The sequence below is a fragment of the Rhinoraja longicauda genome, chromosome 2 (assembly GCF_053455715.1).
Source record: "Rhinoraja longicauda isolate Sanriku21f chromosome 2, sRhiLon1.1, whole genome shotgun sequence".
Taxonomy (NCBI): Eukaryota; Metazoa; Chordata; class Chondrichthyes; order Rajiformes; family Arhynchobatidae; genus Rhinoraja; species Rhinoraja longicauda.
Window position 1 is genome coordinate 90,900,055 of NC_135954.1, and position 18,723 is coordinate 90,918,777.

An 18,723-nucleotide genomic window follows, 5' to 3' on the forward strand; every position below is an offset into this window, starting at 1 on the left:
AGTTACCCTTCAATGTTGAAAGCAAATAGGGAGAGTGATTTGGATTGAACATTGGGGGATATCCGCTGCCCTTCGGCAAGATAAGGCAACGGCATTAATAGTGGGCTTGCTCTGAAGTGGAACATCTTACCCGTCACCATCATGTTCACAGTGGATGGGCTTCTAGATGCAAAGCGAGTGAAGCATGAGCCTAACACAGGAGGAGTGTTTAGAGTTTAGAGATTCAGGCCCTTCGGCCCACCGAGTCCACGCCGACCATCGGTCACCACTGTGCTATCCAACGTTCGCATCCACTCCCTACACACCAAGGGGAAATTTACAGAGGGTCAATTAACCAGCAATTAATCTTTGAGATGTGGGAGGAAACCGGAGGAGCCCTGAGGAAACCCACACGGTCACAGGGAGAACGTGCAAAATCCACACACAGACAGCACCAGAGGTCAGGATCGAACCCGGCGTCTCTGGCACTGTGAGGCAGTGACTCTACCGGCTCTGCCTCTTTGCCACCCTCGTAGGCGTGTCCATGGGGAGAGTGGTCACTCAATGCGTCGGCAATGGGACTCAGGCCGTTTGATGTTCTTCGAGACGCAAGGGGTGGGGAGATGTTTCAAACGTGTTCATGTTGCAGTGTTAAAATATTCCATCCCCTCACCCCCAACCCCCCCCCCCCCCCCCCCCCCACCCCTCCATCAGCAAATGCAGGGTTAAATGTGGAGTGTCTCAAACAAATAAAACAATTTGGTTTTTGCTTTGGAAGCGCACCAAACTGCTTTATTTATCTTTCTCTTTCTTCCACTCACTTTCATCTTCTTTTAGTTATTTCCTCTTCCCCACCACCATCACCATCTTTTCTCCCCTCCCTCCCTCCCTCCCTCCCCCGTCTCAATCTTCTGTAAATCAACTGAACGAAACCTTTGTCATATTTGCCAGCTGTGTCCAGAAATGCTACTGTAAACCTCAGAGAGATAAGCAGCATTCTTGCAAGATGTCAGAACTGTCCTGCATTACCTTGTAAGTGAAACCTGGAGCTCTCCTCTCTAACCCCCTTTCCCCCCCTCCCCCCCCCCCTCCCTCCCCCAACTCCAACTCCAGACTAAATGTTTGTTGTGAAAAAAAGCATGCCTCAAATATTTATTTCTTCTTGTTTCTTCTCGGTGTTTCTGGAAGAAATTAATAGTCAACCTTCTGTCTTGCAACATCAGAGATTGATCTAAGTTGGGGCAACAAATCCTGGAAAGTATTAGTTTAGTTTAGTTTAGTTTATTATTGTCATGTGTACCGAGGTACACTGAAAAGCTTTTGTTTGCGGGCGATCCAGTCAATGAAAATGCAGAGAGTTGTGGATGTAGCCCAGGACATCACGCACACCAACCTCCCTTCCACTGACTCCATCCACACTTCACGCTGTCTCAGCAAGGCCACCAGCATGATCAAGGACTAGACTCGCCCTGGTCACTCCCTCTAACCCCATTTCCCATCAGGCAAGAGGTACAGAGATGTGAAAACACACACCTCCAGATTCAGGGTCAGTTTCTTCCCAACTGTTACCCGGCAACTGAACCATCTTACCACCAACTAGAGAGCAATCCTGACCTCCCATCCACCTCATTGGAGACCCTCAGACTATCTTTAATCAAACTTTACTGGACTTCATCTTGCACTAAATGTTATTCCCTTTCTCCTGTATCTGTACACCATGGACCTTGATTGCTATCATGTATAGTCTTTGCGTTGACTGGATGGCATGCAACAAAAAACCTTTCACCGTGCATCATTACTCGTGACAATAAACAAAACTAAAAAGACTATGCATTATTACAATCGTATCATCCTTTTCAAAGTGATCTTGCCTTGTTTACAATTCACAGGCAATGTTTCAATGTGCTCTCAGTGTTGTTTGTCACTTATTCTGATCAAAGTGGGAGCTACTGTTCAGATTACGCTCAAGGCCAATGCTAACTCTGCCACAATACAGCATCAATTTAATCTGCTCCTTGATACCTCGAGGATACGACAATGATATGGGCTTAATGTAGACACAAGGAGCTGCAGATGCTGGGTTACGAAAAAAAGACACAAAGTGCTGGAGTAACTCAGCGGGTCGTGCAGCATCTCTGGAGAACGTGCACAGGCGACATTTCGGGTTTGGATCCTTCTGCAGATTGATTTTAGAAGGGGGGAGAAAGCTGGAAAAGAGAGAGAGGTGGGAGTGGGACAACACCTGGTGAGCGATAGGTGGGTACAGGTGAGGGGGGTTCGATTGGCAGATGGCTGGACAAAGGCGAGAGATGAAAGGGAGGCACAAGGGGGTCAGATAAGGAGAGGAGTGAAATGTGAAGCCAGAGGAAGGGATATAGGAGGAAGGTGATGGGGGAAGGGAACGGGAAGGCAGGAGAGTGGGAGATATGGATGCATATATGGAAGTGGGGTGGGGGGTGGTGGAGTAAAGGCGGGAGGTATTGTTGGTTAGTTTCCTATAATGAAAGGATTCAACGTTCCTACCATTGGGTGAGAAGCTGCCCAAGCAGAATACGAGGTGCTGTTCCTCCAGTTTGCATGTGACCTCACTCTGGCTGTGGAGGAGTACCTGGACAGAAAGGTCAGTGTGGGAATATGAAAGGGAGTTAAAATGGTTGGTAACCGGGAGTGTTTGGCAAAATGGTTGCCCAGCCTACGTCTGGTCTCGCCGATATACAGGAGCCATTGGCCAAAAAGACGTTCCTTTAGAATGCAGATCTGAAGGGATTTCTTCAGCCAGAGGGTGGTGAATCTGGGGGAATTCATTGTCACAGACGGCAGTTTAAGTCAAGTCATTGGGTATGTTTAAAGGGGAGATTGACAGGTTCTTGATTAGTAAGAACGTCAAAGGTTATGGGGAGAAGGCAGGAGAATGGGGTTGAGAGGGAAAGATAGACCAGCCATGATCAAATAGTGGAGTAGACTCGATGGGCCGAATGGCCTAATTCTGCTTCTAAGTCTTACAGTCTTATGGCTTGCAATCTAGTTTAGATTAATGATGATGTTTTTGTGAAAAGCAAGGAGGTTTGCATCATCGTCCAAGTGGCAGATTTATGCGCATTGGTTGGCATGCGTGTGCTTTGCAGGACTGTGCGGCTGTCAAATATTCAGAAAGATTAGGCTTATGCCTAGGGCTCGGCGCTCCGTGGAGACCTTGTGAAGGAGGGGATGTGAGGGGAAAGCAGCCAATATCATCAAGGACCATTCACATCCCGGTCATTAGGTCTCCTAATCTGAGGAAAGACATTCTAGCCTTAGAGGGAGTACAGAGAAGGTTCACCAGATTGATCCCTGGGATGGCAGGACTTTCATATGAAGAAAGACTGGATAGACTAGGCTTATACTCACTGGAATTTCGAAGACTAAGGGGGGGATCTTATTGAAACATATAAAATTCTTAAGGGGTTGGAGAGGCTAGATGCGGGAAGATTGTTCCCGATGTTGAGGAAGTCCAGAACTAGGGGTCACAGCTTAAGGATAAGGGGGAAGTCTTTTAGGACCGAGATGAGAAAACATTTCTTCACACAGAGAGCGGTGAGTCTGTGGAATTCTCTGCCACAGAAGGTAGTTGAGGCCAGTTCATTGCTATATTTAAGAGGGATGTGGCCCTTGTGGCTAAAGAGATCAGGGGGTATGGAGAGAAGGCAGGTACGGGATACTGAGCTGGATGATCAGCCATAATCATATTGAATGGCGGTGCAGGCTCGAAGGGCCGAATGGCCTACTCCTGCACCTATTTTCTATGTTTCTATGTTTCTATTCCCGCTTCTCCCCTCTCTGGTTGGGCAGAAGATCCAAAAGCTTGAAAGCATCAGACTCTCCTTCCCTGCTGTTAATAGCACCACCGAATGGTCTTTAGACTTTAGAGATACAGCATGGAACAGGCCATTCACCCCACTGAGTTCACACTGACCAGCGATCACCCGTCCACTAATTCTATGCCACACACTAAGGACAATGTACAGAAGCCAATTAACCTACAAACGTACAGGTCTCAGGAGTGTGGGAGGAAACCGGAGCACCCCGAGAAAACCCACGCAGTCACAGGGAGAACGTGCAAACTCCGTATAGACAGCACCCGTAGTCAGGATAGAACCCGGGTCTCTGGCGCGGTGAGGCTGTGACTCTACCGCTGCGCCACCATGCCGGCCCCGTGTCGCATGTTGCAAGTCAGGTCTGCATCATTTGCAGGGGAGAACAATCGAGATACAATCGAGAAGCTCATCCGAACACGGCAGGTGGATGGAGTCATGAATAATTTTACAGGAGTTCAACTCATCGCCTCTTGTCTGTACAATAGATGAACACACCTCCCTCAGGCCCACGAAGGCAGACCATAAGTCACAGGAGCAGAATTAGGCCACTCGGCCCATCAAGTCTGTGCCACCATTCAATCACAGCTAATCTATTTTTCCCTCTCAACCCCATTCTCCTGCCTTTCAGCCTGTAATTTTTGACGCCCTTACTAATCGAGAACTCCTATCAATCTCTGCTTTAAAAATACCCAATTACTTGGCCTCCACTGCCGTCTGTGGCAATGAATTAGGCAAATTCACCAACTGGATGCGTTTGGGGGGAGAGGGAGAGGTCTGGGAAGGGGCTTGGTGCTTGATAATGTTAACGCCAGGTTAGAGGTGTATAAAAGCATAGGGGGAATGCACATTTTAAACAGGGTAGGGAAATTAAGAACCAGAGGGCACAGGTTTCAGGTGAGAGGGGAAAGGTTTAATAGGAACCCGAGGGGCAACCTTTTCACACAGAGGGTGGCGGGTGTATAGGATGAGCTGCCAGAGGAGGTAGTTGAGGCCGGTACAATAACAGGAAAGGGCGAGACAGTGGCGCAGCTGATAGAGCTGCTGCCTCACAGTGCCAGAGACTCCTGCTCCATCCTGAACTCGGATGCTGTCCGTGTGGAGTTTGCACGTTCTCCCTGTGAGTGCTCCAGTTTCCTCTCACATTCTGAAGACGTGCGGGTTTTAGCTTGATAGTCGTCTGTTAAATTGCCCCGAGTGTGTAGGGAGTGGATGTGAAAGTGGGATGACAGAACTAGTGTGAATGGGTGACCGGTGGTCGGCGTGGGCTTAGTGGGCAGAAGGGCCTGTTGCTGCGTGCATGTTTAAATTAAAAACAACATTGTATCGACATTGGACAGGTACGTGGGAAAGAAAAGTTACAGTGTGAAGCTTTGTTTGCATGCAATCCAATCAGATCAGATAATACAGCACATAACTACAACCAAGTCATGCTGTATGTAGTGTTCTATGATCTATGTGTGTTTTACCAAGAGGAGCAGGGTCACTTTCTCCCAAGGCTGTGGGGCAGTTTGGAATGAACACAAAAGGAACATGGAAGTAACTACAGACAAAATGTGTAGGAAGGAGCAACAGACGCCGGTTTAAACCGACGATAGACACAAAATGCTGGAGTAACTCAGCGGAACAGGCAGCATCTCTGTTGAAAAGGAATGGGTGACGTTTCGGGTCCTGAAGAAGGGACTTGACCCGAAACGTCACCCATTCCTTCTCAACAGGGATGCTGCTTGAGTTACTCCAGTACCTTTTGTGTCTATCTGTGGAAGTAACTACTATGTAGTATAAGAAAATAACTGCAGATGCTGGTACAAATCGATTTATTCACAAAATGCTGGAGTAACTCAGCAGGTCAGGCAGCATCTCGGGAGAGATGCCTTCTGAAGAAGGGTCTCGACCCGAAACGTCGCCCATTCCTTATCTCCTGAGATGCTGCCTGACCTGCTGAGTTACTCCAGCATTTTGTGAATAACTACTATGTAAATTTGATGTAGCTGGGTGCTATGCTGGTTTATATATTGGTTTCGGTTTATTATTGTCACATGCACCAAGGTGCAGTGAAAAGTTATATTGTGCATTTATCCAATTAAGTCAGATAATATATACAAACCAATCTCAAAGTACGTAAATACAATCAAGTCAAACTCATATGCAATAGGTGTCGAGTACAGAGTGCAGAATATAGTTTGCAGCATTGTAGCGCATCAGTTCCAGAGACAAAGTCGAATGTCCGCAATGGGGCAGAGGTGAATCGGACAGTACCTTAGCCTATGGAAGGACCATTCAGAAGCCCAATAACAGAGGGGAAGAAGCCCTTTAGTATGGTGGTGCACACTTTCAAACATTTGTACCTACTGCCAGTTGGCAGCAGGGAGAAGAAGGAATGACCAGGGCAGGACAACTTTTTGATTATATTAGCTGCTTTTCTGAGGCAGCGTGAAGTGTAGTCTGGTCACACAGTCTGGTCTGTGTGATGGACTCGTCTACTTCCATAACTCTGCGATTTCTTGTGGTCTTGGGCAGAGCTGTTCCCAAACCAAGCTGTAATGCAGCCCACCAGTGTGCTTTCTCTGGTGAAAACTTTAGATCGCACTTGCAAATCAGCACAAACTGGTTCATTTATTTTAGGAGCGTGAATGAAATTAAACGTTGTGTTGTAGTGAGTCCAAACGAGCGGTATTATCCAAATACTTTATTGGTATAAAACCCGTGACAAACGCAACGCACTTCTTCTTGGACTACACTAACTTCGCTCACTAATCTAATCTCTATCTACAGTTTGGCGCCAGGCATTTAAATACCCCGCGCTCCCTCACCCCGTGACCGTAAACCAATCCGAGGGTTCTACTACCTGGCCAATCCCTATGTCCCTACAGTGTGATCATTGGAGATCATTGGTACACAAGAGACTGCAGATGCTGGAATCTTGAACAAAACACAAAGTACTGGATGAACTCAGCGGGTCAGGCAACATCTGTGGTGGGCGATCGACAGACAGTGTTTCAGACTGAAGAAGGGTTCCAACCAGTCCATTCCTTCCACAGATGATGCCTGACCCACTTAGTTCCTCCAGCAGTTTATGTTTTGCACTCGAGATGTTCCCACCTCTGAAGTTATGTCAGACTTTATACTTTAGAGATTCGGCGCGGAAACAGGCCCTTCGGCCAACTGAGTCCACGCCGACCAACAATCACTCCGTACATGAGCACTATCTTACACTAGGGCCAATTTACAATTTTACCGAAGCCAGTTAACCTACTAACCTGTACATCTTTGGAGTGTGGGAGGAAATCGGAGCACCCGGAAAAAACCAGCATGGTCACAGTGAGAACATAAAAAATTGCACAGTCAGCACCCGTAGTCAGGATCAAACCTGGGTCTCTGGCGTTGCAAGGTAACATCCCTACCGCTGCGCCACCGTACCAACTCAATGATGGAATGGATGGAAGTATCTGAATATGGTTGGTGTCTTAAGCCACCTGCCCAGAGGAACTCTGACACTGGCATCCAAGACCAATCTACCATAACATGCTGTCCCAATGCCATGACCTACAGACTACTTGTAAAAAACAGACACATATATGGATAGGAAAGGTTTAAAGGGGTATGAGTCGAATGCAGAGGTAGGGAGGCACAGTGGCGCAGCAGAAGATTTGCTGCCTTACAGCGTCAGAGACCCGGTTCGATCCTGACTATTGGTGATATCTGTATGGAGTCTGTACGTTCTCCCTGTGACCACGTGGGTTTTCTCTGGGTGCTCTGGTTTCCTCCAACACTCCAAAGACATACAGGTTTGTAGGTGAACTGGCTTCTGTAAATGTTATATTGCTCCTAGTGTGTAGAGCTACGGGCTGATCGCTGGTCAATGCGGACTCGGTGGGCCGAAGTGCCTGTTTCCATGCTGTATCTCTAAAGTCTAAAGTCTACATGAGACTAACACAAGAAGGCACGTTGGTTAGCATGACGAGTTGACCTGAAAGGCATGTACTTGAACAGGTACATGGATCAGAAAGTTTCAGAGAGTTTTGGGCCATTTGACCATTATCCCTCCACATCTTTCCCATCCGTATATCTGTCCAAATGTCCACAACATGGCCCTTCGGCTCAACTCATCCATGCTGACCAACATACCTTTCCTGAGCTGGTCCCATTTCCCAGAGTTTAGCTCATATCCCTCCAAACCTTTCTCGTGCCCATATCTGTCCAAATGCTTTCTGAAAGGTGTATTAGGACACCATGTTACAGCTTTGCATGATGTTGGTGGGACCGCACCTGGAGTATTGAGTGCAGTTATGAAGGGTACCAATAAGGGTAAGATTAAGTGAGAGGGTACAGAGAAGGTTCACAAAGATATTGCCAAGTCTGGGGGGCCTGAATTATAGAAATGGTCTGGATAAGCAGAGAGACATGCGAGGCAGGTGTTTTTTACACAGAGGGTGGTGGGTACTTGGATCGCACTGTCAGGCATGGTTGTGGAGGCAGATGTAATAGTGGTGTTTAAGAGGCTTTTACATAGGCACATAGATATGCAGGGAATGGAGGAATATGGATCACATGTAGGCAGAGGAGATTTGAACTTGGTATCAAGTTCAGTACAGACATTGTGGGATGAAGGGCCTGTTCTCTAATGTTCTACGTTCTAAGTCGTGAATTAATAAGGGATTTTATCCCTTGTGTTGTTTGATGAATTCCTAAGTTATAGGAGCAAATTAAGGCCATTCTGCCCATCAAGTCTACTCCACCATTCAACCATCTTTCTCTCCCAACCGCATTTTCTTGCCTTCAACTGAATTTGTCCATCTCTGTCTTAAAATTATCCAATTGTGGCAATAAATTCTACAGATTCATCACCGTTTCACTAAAAAAAATCCTCCTCATCTCCTTTCTAAAGGTACGTCCTTTTATTCTGAGGCTATACCCTCTGGTCTTAGACTCTCCCGCTCGTGGAAACATCCTCTCCACATCCACTCCATCCAGGCCTTTCACTGTTCGGTTTCAATGAGGTCCACCCCTCATCCTTCTAAACTCCAGCGAGTACAGGCCCAGTGCCATCAAATGCTCATCATGCATTAACCCAGTCATTCCTGGGATCATTCTCATGAACCTCGTCTGGACCTTCACCAACCCCAACACATCCCTCCTCACATATGGGGTCCAAAACTGCTTTATCCCAGTTGTGATATCAGATCATTGATAGCTGTTTTGCAAATTTCCCACAGGGCTCAGTAACACCATCCTGGCCATTGAGTTGATGCTTTTTGCTAACCAGAATGGGCCTTATTTAGTAAAAAATTCAATTACTCAGGCGAGCAAAACATTTAGAGAGTTGCCAGTAAGGTTGAGATTGCAGACTGATGCTCAACAATTTCTATTTATTTTGGACCTTCTTGATTCAATAAATCACCCTAAAGTGCTCAAAGGTCAATGACCAAAGATTCTTTGCAAATTAGCTCAAAGCCACTTGAAGTATTGAAGACTGAAATTTAGTTTAGTTTAGAGATACAGCAAACGGGCCTAGAGATATAGGCAACGGGCCATTCTCACACGAACACTATCCTGCACACATTAGGGATAATTTACAATTTTTACCAAGGCAATTAGCCTACAAACCTGCACGTCTTTGGAGTGTGGGAGGAAACCGGAGCACCCGGAGAAAACTCATGCAGGCAAAAGGGCAAGTGTGAAAACTCCGTACAGACGGCACCCGTAGTCGGGATCGAATCTGGATCTCTGGCACTGTAAGGCAGCAACTCTACCGCTGCGCCATAGTTCTGCCCCTGTAGTCCCAATCTTCCAATCTACCTCATTGCAGCCCTTGCACTTTTTCTGCAACTGTAACGCTCCAACACTATATCCTACAAGCTGGTATTTTCCTCTCTGCTCTACCTGTTGTACCTGAGTATGGCTTGATTGTACTCATGTATGGTATGATTAGACTGGATAGCATGCTAAAAATGTTTGTCAATACATCTCGGTACATGTGACAATAATATGCCGACGCCAATTGTAAGGACCGCACTGGAAGGACAGCAAACTGGAGGTGTGAGCGAGAGATTTACAGACAACAAGAGATACTAGGCTGACAGGAGGGTGTGAATGAAGCAACATTTATCAGCTCTCAAACCAAGAATGGATTGTGGGTCTTGCACTTTCTCTGTTACTTTTAGTTTAGTTTAGAGGTACAGCACGGAAACAGGCCCTTCGCCCCACCAAATCTCTGCCGACCAGCGGTCTCTGCACATTAACACTATCCTACACACTAGGGACTATTTACAATTTTTACCTTGCCAATTAACCTACAAACCTGCGCGTTTTTGGAGTGTGGGAGGAAACCGGAGCACCCGGAGAAAACCCACACGGTCACATGGAGAACGTACAAACTCCATACAGACAGCTCCTGTAGTCTGGATCGAACTCGGGTCTCTGGCGCTATAAGGCAGCAACTCTACTGCTGTGCCACCAAATAACTATGTCTATCTTACTGGATATATTCTACATTCTGGTATTTTACTCTTTGTCTCCATCATTTCAACTCCAGTTTCCATCTGTGGTTCTGCTGCACATGCGTTCCTTGTACCCCAATCCAACACCAGTGTCAGAGTCTGAAGAAGGATCCCAACCCAAAGCATCACCTCTCCATGTTCTCCTGAGATGCTGCCTGACCGTTGAGTCACTCCAGCATTTTGTGTCTACCTTCAGTATAAACCGGAATCTGCAGCTCCTTCCTACACACCAGTGTCCTTCTCTGGAGTTCAGCCACAAATGCTTGCCTTTCGATTCTTGCAACGATCTTCCCTCCCTTCCATCCTCCCGCTCATCCCACACCGTTCACGGCATGTGTGGCGCACCACCAGAGGGTGTGCTGGACTTTTCAGCGATGACTTTTGATGCCTCAGTCTGAAGTCGGACGGAAAGACTGGTAAAAGATCAGCGTCGGCTCAAAGCACCGTTAACAAAGGAAGGTTCACAGCACTGTCAACTTGGTCACCCCGTTCCCTGGGTACTCCGGTTTCCTCCCACACTCCACAGAAGTATAGGTTTGAAAGTTAATTGGCTTACAATTAAAAATTGTAAATGAATGTAAGTGTGTAGGATAGTGCTCGTGTACGGGGATCGCTGGTCGGCCTGAACTCCGTGGGTTGAAGTGCCTGTTTGCACGCTGTATCTCTAAACTAAACTAAACTAAAATCAGGACTACACCCTTAGCTTATGACAGGGTGGATCAGTAGTCTGATAACGGAGGGGAGGAAGCTGTTCCCAAATCATCTGGTGCGTGCTTTCCAGATCTGTGTCTTCTGCCCGACGGGAGAGGGGAAAAGAGGGAATGACCGGAGTGTGAGTGGTCCTTGATTATGTTGACTGCTTTCCCGAGGCAGGTAGACGGAGTCGATGGGGAGTGTGACTGGTTTGTGTGATGGGCTGGGCTACATCCACAACTCTTTGCAATTTCCTATGGTCTTGACCAGAGCATGCTTTCTACGGCGCATCTGTAGAAGTTGGTAAGGGTCGTTGGAGACATGCTGGATTTCCTTAGCCTTCTGAGGAATTAGAGATGTTAGTGGGCCTTTTTGGCTGTAGCTTTAATGTGGTTGGTCCAGGATAAATTGTTGGTGACATTTATGCCTAGGATCTTGAAGCTCTCAACCATCTCCACTTCAGCACTTCTGAAATCATTGAAACCGACAAATCCTTTAGTCACCTAGAATTTAAATCAAGGTTTGACACAACCTTGTTTTAAATTGCTGTTGATCAAATGCCTCCTGCCTCTTCCCTCTCTCTGAAACCCACATCCATCCCCATCCTTTTCCACTTCTGGTCTCTTGAACCTTCTCCATTTTCAACTCTCATTGTTGCCAGCGACCAACTTCAAGGATCAATGCTTCTTTATTGTCACCTGTGCAAACACACAGTGAAATTCTTTGCCTTACACACAGTCCAGTAAAGTATTGCCATACCTAAGAACAATCCCCGATTGGCAAAGTGTACAGAAATAATCAAATGGGACTGCATGCAAGAGGCGCCAGGTTTTGGCACCATTTCCCAAGCCTAGTCCGCGCTCTAGGTCATGGAGCAGTGCCCGATCCAGGTGAGCCCCAAGCTGCTGTAGGGCCCCCAGTTGTCGCCTTCCTTGGACGTGTGGATTGACCAACGAACCAACGTCCTTCACCTCACCGCAGTCAACTTGAGGGTGGGGAAGGCCAGACCCCGGTTCCCTCTCCTACCGGCCTGGCTCCTCACCTCCATTGCCACTGGCTCCATCCCCTCCGGTCCCTGATCTTCGGGAAACGAGCAGGGGCCGGTTTGGCGGCTTGCCCCTAAAGACCGCGGCCCGCCTTGTCTTTGTGCGTCTGGCCGCACGGCACAACGGATCGTACCCAGACTCTGAGCCCAGGTATTGGCTTCCGAATCTCTTCCACTTCCATCCAATCCTCCCATCTTCCAAGTCAAGGGAGTGGTAGAATTCTCCCTCAGATCCCTGTGCACCTCCACATTGTTGAGTTTGCTCTAATTCCATTCCAACGAAGCACTTTAAGCTGATTTATCACATTAAATGTCCAGTGTTACTGAAATGACCATGTGGCCTTGCTGCCTCAATATCTCCCAAAAGAAAACTCAACGTGCTGGAGGAACTCAGCGGGTCAGGCAGCATCTGTGGACAGGCAAAGTTTCAGGTCGGGACCCTTCTTCACACTGACGGACTGGTGGCGCGAGACCTGGAAAAAGGAGGTGTGGGGGACAGGACAAAGCCTGGCAGGTGAAGATAAAAAAGGGTGGCATGGTGGCGCAGTGGAAGAGTTGCTGCCTTACAGCGCCAGAGATCCCGTTTGACCCTGGCCTTGGGTGCTGTCTGTGCGGACATTGTACATTGTACGTGGGTTTTCTCCAGATGCTCCAGTTTCTTCCCACACTCCAAAGTTGTACGGGTTTGTAGGTTAATTGGGTTCGGTAAAATTGTAAATAGTCTCTTATGTGCAGGATGTTGCTAGTGTACAGATGATCGCTGGTCAGCACGGGCTCGGTGGGCCGATGGGCCTGTTTCCACCCTGTATCTCTAAAATCTAAAGTCTAAATGTCTTTAAATATTCCATTCCCTGCATATGTTCATCAGAATAGGAGCAGAATTAGACCATTTGGCCCATCAGGTCCCATCCGCCATTCAATCATGGCTGATCTATCTTTTCCTCTCAACCCCATTCTCCTGCCTTCTCCCCATAATCCCTGATATCAAAATGTACCTTTCTAAAAGCCTATTAAACGGCAGTAACTAAATCTGATTCCACCACATCCTCTGGCAGTGAGTTCCAGAGGTCAACCAGTCCCAGTGTGAAATAAAACCTACCCCTCAGGTCCCCATTTAAAACTCTTCCTCAAACCTGACAAGGAGACTGGCTGGGTTCAGCCAATGCATGAGATTCAGGTACCTCCCTACGAGGGTCCAGTGCTGGAGGAGCAAATGGAAAGGCTACGCAGAGTTGGTGTTCGATGTAACGGGCGATTTATTATAACTGGTGCACACCAGGAGACCAGTCAAAGCTGATCTGCTGAGTGCGACATTGGTACAGATTTTACATTCTCAGCTGACAAGATTTGTCCCCTCCCCTGACATCAGTCTGAAGAAGAGTCTCGACCCGAATCGTCACCCATTCCTTCTCTCCCGAGATGCTGCCTGACCCGCTGAGTTACTCCAGCGTTTTGGGTTTACCCAAGATTACACAGAAACCTGATTAACAGTAAAACTAGGTCTTGATTACAGTCTAAAAAGATTATCTACAAGCCCAACGATGTTGACAACAGTGTCAAATGAAACATGCTTTGCTTTCCCTGGGGCGAGGATGTTGGTAAGAGTTGCATAAACCTCAGGACCAATTTCAGTTAATAGAATGCCCTTTTTGTTTTCCCTGATGGCCTTGTTTTATGCTCTTACATGCATTTGATCCAATGTTTCTGTTACAATGATGGGTGCGTGCTATAACATTATCCATGCAGTCCCAAAAACTTGGATGTCGTCACTGCTGCATTCCATGTCTTAATTTTCAGGCTCTGTCTGTGGTTCCCTGTCACCACATTAACACAGCCCACATCCCTATTTACTAGTTGTTAACCCTCACTATCCTTTCCCCTACCACGTCCTTTTATGACCATAATGCCAGCCTTCGAGACACCGCAGTGGTCCCCTTAGCTTGATACCTCTGTAACTCATGCATTAATTACAGCACAGTGTTGGCAGAGCAGTGACTGGAACTCTGGCCATCCCCCACGTCACAACATGGGGGGCACGGTGGCGCGGCTGTAGAGTCACTGCCTTTCAGAGGGTTCAATCCTGACTACGGGTGCTGTCCGTGTGGAGTTTGCACGTTTTTCCTGTGGCCACGTGGGTTTTCTCCGGGTGCTCCGGATTCCTCCCACATTCCAAAGACGTACAGGTTTGCTGGTTAATTGGCTTGGGTAAAATTGTAACCTGTCCCTAGTGTGTACGACAGTGCTAGAGTAGGGGGTGGTCGCTGTTCGGCATGAACTCGGTGGGCCGAAGGGCCTGTATCCGCGACGTATCTCTAAAAACGAAAACCCCAAAGACATGCGGGTTTGTAGATTCATTGGCTTTGGTAAAATTGTAAATTGTTCCGTGTGTGGAGGATAGTACTAGTGTACTGCATGATCACTGGTCGGTGCAGACTCGGTGGGCAGAAGTGCCTGTTTCCACGCTGTATCTCTAAACTATAGCAGAGACAGTCCGAATGTAGAAACAGGGAGGTATAGATGCTGGTTTACACTAAAGGACACAAAGTGCTGGAATAACTCAGCAGGTCAGGCAGCATCTCTGGAGAACATGGATAGGTGACGTTTTGGTATGGGCTTACAACCCATTCGTATGAATACTGAATTCTTCAATTTTAGGTAACCTCTAAAAACTACCCACCCTCTCCCCCACCCCACCCTTTTCTTTCCCCCTTCTCACCTGTGCCCCCACCTGGACTCACAGCGATTTCTCCCCTCCCCCTCTCCCACCACCAACATTACATCCACTGGCTTCACAATTCGCAACTCTTTAATCCTTCTGTCTCACACTTTCTGTTTTAACCTTTGGCCTTTGTTCAAACCATTTGTCCATCAAAACCCCCTGGCCTGTGTTCACCAATTACCGGCCAGGCTTTGTCCAGCCCCTGCTCTCTTCCACATGCATGTTCACCAGAGATGCAGCCTGAACCCATGAGTTGCTCCAGCACTTGGTGTCTTTTTTTTGCCAACCAGTATCTGCAATTCCATGTCTTGGCTAAAGAAGGGTCCTGACCCGAAACGTCACCTATCCAGGTTCTCCAGAGATGTTGCCTGACCCTCTGAGTTAATCCGGCAGTTTGCACCTTTTTTTTGTAAACCAGCATGTGCAGTTCCACATGTTGGCTGAAAAAGGGTCTCGACCGGCAACATCACTTATCCATGTTCTCCAGTGATGCTGCCTGGTCCACTGAGTTACTCTGGCATTTTGTGTCTTTTCTTTGGACCAAAGAAATGTTACGGCAACAATGCGAACTTGAACTGGAGTTGATCGTTCCAGGATCCTAAGCTAAAAGCATGACAGGATTTGAAATATTAGTTTCTTCCGGGTTGTGATGTATTGTGTTGTGTGTGCGTGTTTGTGTTAATGAAATAATGTTGAGTTTGAGACAACGGTCCTGATCCTGCTGGTGTTAATGAGTGCTCTCTCTCTCTCTCTCTCTCTCTCTCTCTCTCTCTCTCTCTCTCTCCTTCATCCTCCCCTCTTCTTCTGATCGATCTACACAGGAGACTGGCCCGATCGACCCTCCTTCTCATCCCGCTGTTTGGGATTCACTACACGGTGTTTGCCTTTTACCCCGAAGATGTCAATACCAGGGAACGGCTGGTGTTTGAACTGGGATTGGGTTCCTTCCAGGTAACTTGGTTCCGAGCGCTGTGTCTGCTGTGGAAGGAATGGGGAAGGTGTCCTCCAGGTCTAGTTCGACAATCAGTGATGAGCCTACATCCAAATCCACATCCGCTTGGTTAGACCCATCCGTGACCTAACCCCATTCTCTTCTGTTCAACCCCATTGCAACCTCTTCCAGCCTCCACCATTCTCGAGGACCTCTGCACTCCTCCAATCCATCTCCACAACTCTCCATGCCTGGCTGAAAGTTCTGAGATCGCATCCTGATGCTCCCTGCTTCTCTCCCTCAGGGGAAACTCCTCACTCACCTAGATCTTTGTCCAGACGTTGGATAATCTGCGCTCATCTTTCGTTCTGTATCTGGGAGGGGTGGGTGAGCATCAATAACATTAGCATTAATTAAACAAACAAATCTACAATGCGAAGCCAGTCACGGTCACGTCGATCATCAAATCAGGGTAGGCGCCGACCATTTGGCTGAACACCTACGCTCAGTCCGCCTTGGTCCACCCGATCTCCCGCTTGCCATGCATTTTAACCCTTCCCATTCTCATACTGACCCTTCTGTCCTGGGCCTCCTCCACTGAATGAGGCCACACACAAGTTGGAGGAACAGCACCTCACATTCCGCTTGGGCGGCACGGTGGCGCAGCGGCAGAGACCCGGGTTTTATCCTGACTACAGGTGCTGTCTGTACTGAGTCTGTACGTTCTCTCCGTGACCACGTGGGTTTCTCCCGGGTGCTCAGGTTGCTCCCCACACCCCAAAGACGTACAGGTTTGTAGGTTAAGTGGCTTTGGTAAAAATTGTAAATTGTCCCAACTATGTGCTACTGTAACAGGGGTTACTGGTCAGCACGGGCTCAGTGGGCCGAAGGGCCTGTTTCTGCGCTGTATTTCTAAACTAAACTAAACTAAACTAAACTAAAAAAGCATACAGCCCAGCAGTATGAACGTTGATTTCACTAATTTCAAGTAAATCCTGCATTCCCTCCCCTCCTCCCCTTTCCCCTTACCCCCCCCCCCCCCTTCCCCCTCTACTCGTCCTACCAGTTCCACTGTTCACAACCTTGTATCCCTCTTGTTATCACCCCTTCCCCAGCCAACAATGGGCCATTATGGGCTCCACCCTTCCTGAGGTCATTTGTAGCCACCCCTGATTTGTTCAGCCTTTTCTCGCCTCCAGTTTATTCTACCCCTCCTCCCTCATCACCACACCTCTATCTTTGAGTCCGAAGAAGAGTTCCGACTCAAAAGTCACCTATTCTTTTTCCCCAGAGGTGCCTCCTGACCAACTGAGTCACTCCAGCATTTTGTGCATACCTTCGGTACAAACTAGCATCTGGTAGTTCATTCCTGCACATCAAATCAGGGCTGCTGCCCAAAGATACCCATGAACCTCCTGACTTGGTTTAACCACCATCTGACCCAAGACCCACAACAAAGGGGGACAGTTTTAACTGACCTGGCCTACCATGGCAAACTGAGGACACCGGTAACAATTCATCACAGGCCAATTAACCAACCTGCACGTCTTTGGGATGTCGGAGGAAACTGGAGCACCTGGAGGAAACCCACGCGGTCAAAGAGAGAACGTGCAAGCTCCACACACACACACAAACAGCACCCGAGGTCAGGATCAAACTCGGGTCTCCGGTGCTGTGAGGCAGTGGCTCTACCCGCTGCACCATCGATCGGCCCTTTATTCTTGACATCATTGTCTACATTTGAAGAAAAATGGGATTAACGTACCAAGAACAGTACAGCACAGGAACACGCCATTCGGCCCACAATATCTGTGATGATGCCGTTAATCTCCTCTGCCGGCACGTGTTCCATATCCCTCCATTCCCTGCATATCTATCTATAAACCTCTTAAAGGCCACTATCATATCCGCTTCCACCAACAACCCCACTGTGCATTCCAGGCACTCACCCACCTAGGTGTAAACAATTGCCCCACATTTCTCCTTTAACTTTTCTCCTTCTAAATGTAAAGTTATATCCTTTAGTCCTTGACATTTCCGCCCTGGGAAAAGGGTACCCTATCTATGCCACTCATGATTTTATATACTTCGATCAGGTGTCCCCTCAGCCTCTAATGCTCCAGAGAAAACGATCCAAGTTGGATCAACCTCTCCTTTTAGCTAATCCTAGCAGCATTCCCGTAAACTTCTGCATTTTCTCCAAAAGCTTCCAAATTCTTCCTTTAATGGGGTGACCAGAACTGGGATAGCACTGTGGCACAGCGGTAGAGTTGCTGCCCTACAACGCCAGGGACCCCGGTTCGATCCCGACCACGGGCGCTGTGTGTACAGAGCAGACAACACCCGTAGTCGGGATGGAATCCAATCTCCGGCTCTGTAAGGCAGCTAGCTCTACAACGGTGCCACAGTGCCGACCATTAATAGAGTCATCGAGTCATACAGTGTGGAAACAGGCCCTTCGGCCCAACTTGCTCATGCCGACCAACATGTCCCATCTACACTAGTCCCACCTGCCTGCGTTTGGTCCATATCCCTCTAAACCTGTCCTATCATTGTACCTGTCTAAACATTGCTTAAATGTTGCGATAGTACCTGCCTCAACTACTTCCTTTGGCAGCTTGTTCCACACACCTACCACCCTTGTGTAAAAAAAGTTATCCCTCAGGTTCCTATTTAATCTTTCCCCTCCTCACCTTAAACCTATGTCCTCGTTAAGTTCTCGATTTCCAGACTCTGGGTAAGAGACTCTTGTGTGTTTACCCAATCTATTCCTCTCACGATTTTGTACGCGAATGTCTTTTTTTATGTTGTCCACCCCATCCACACTAATTCTCCCTGTGGCTTGTTTATTCCTTCCAGGGCTTTGTCGTGGCAGTTCTATATTGTTTCCTCAATGGAGAGGTAAGTTGCTTTGATTTTCTTTCTCTCTCCCGGCGAAAGAACAAAGTGAAGTTTGACTAGCCTCAGCTTTCCTTTGTGATTGTATATTTGAGTGAATTCTCCCT

At 47.7% G+C, this 18,723-nt stretch overlaps 1 protein-coding gene across 4 annotated transcripts in view; it reads left to right on the forward strand.

Annotated features, from left to right (window-relative positions):
* The window catches only part of LOC144607076 (pituitary adenylate cyclase-activating polypeptide type I receptor-like), a 117,531-nt gene that overhangs the window by 84,621 nt on the left and 14,187 nt on the right, over positions 1-18,723 (forward strand). For 3 of the 4 annotated variants that reach the window (XM_078423660.1, XM_078423685.1, XM_078423678.1), the window contains 2 exons: positions 15,609-15,738; positions 18,578-18,619. In XM_078423660.1, the coding sequence (XP_078279786.1) occupies positions 15,609-15,738; positions 18,578-18,619 (172 nt within the window). Of the gene's footprint in view, positions 1-930; positions 1,012-15,608; positions 15,739-18,577; positions 18,620-18,723 lie in introns of all 4 variants that reach the window. The other variant, XM_078423668.1, reaches the window with a different exon arrangement.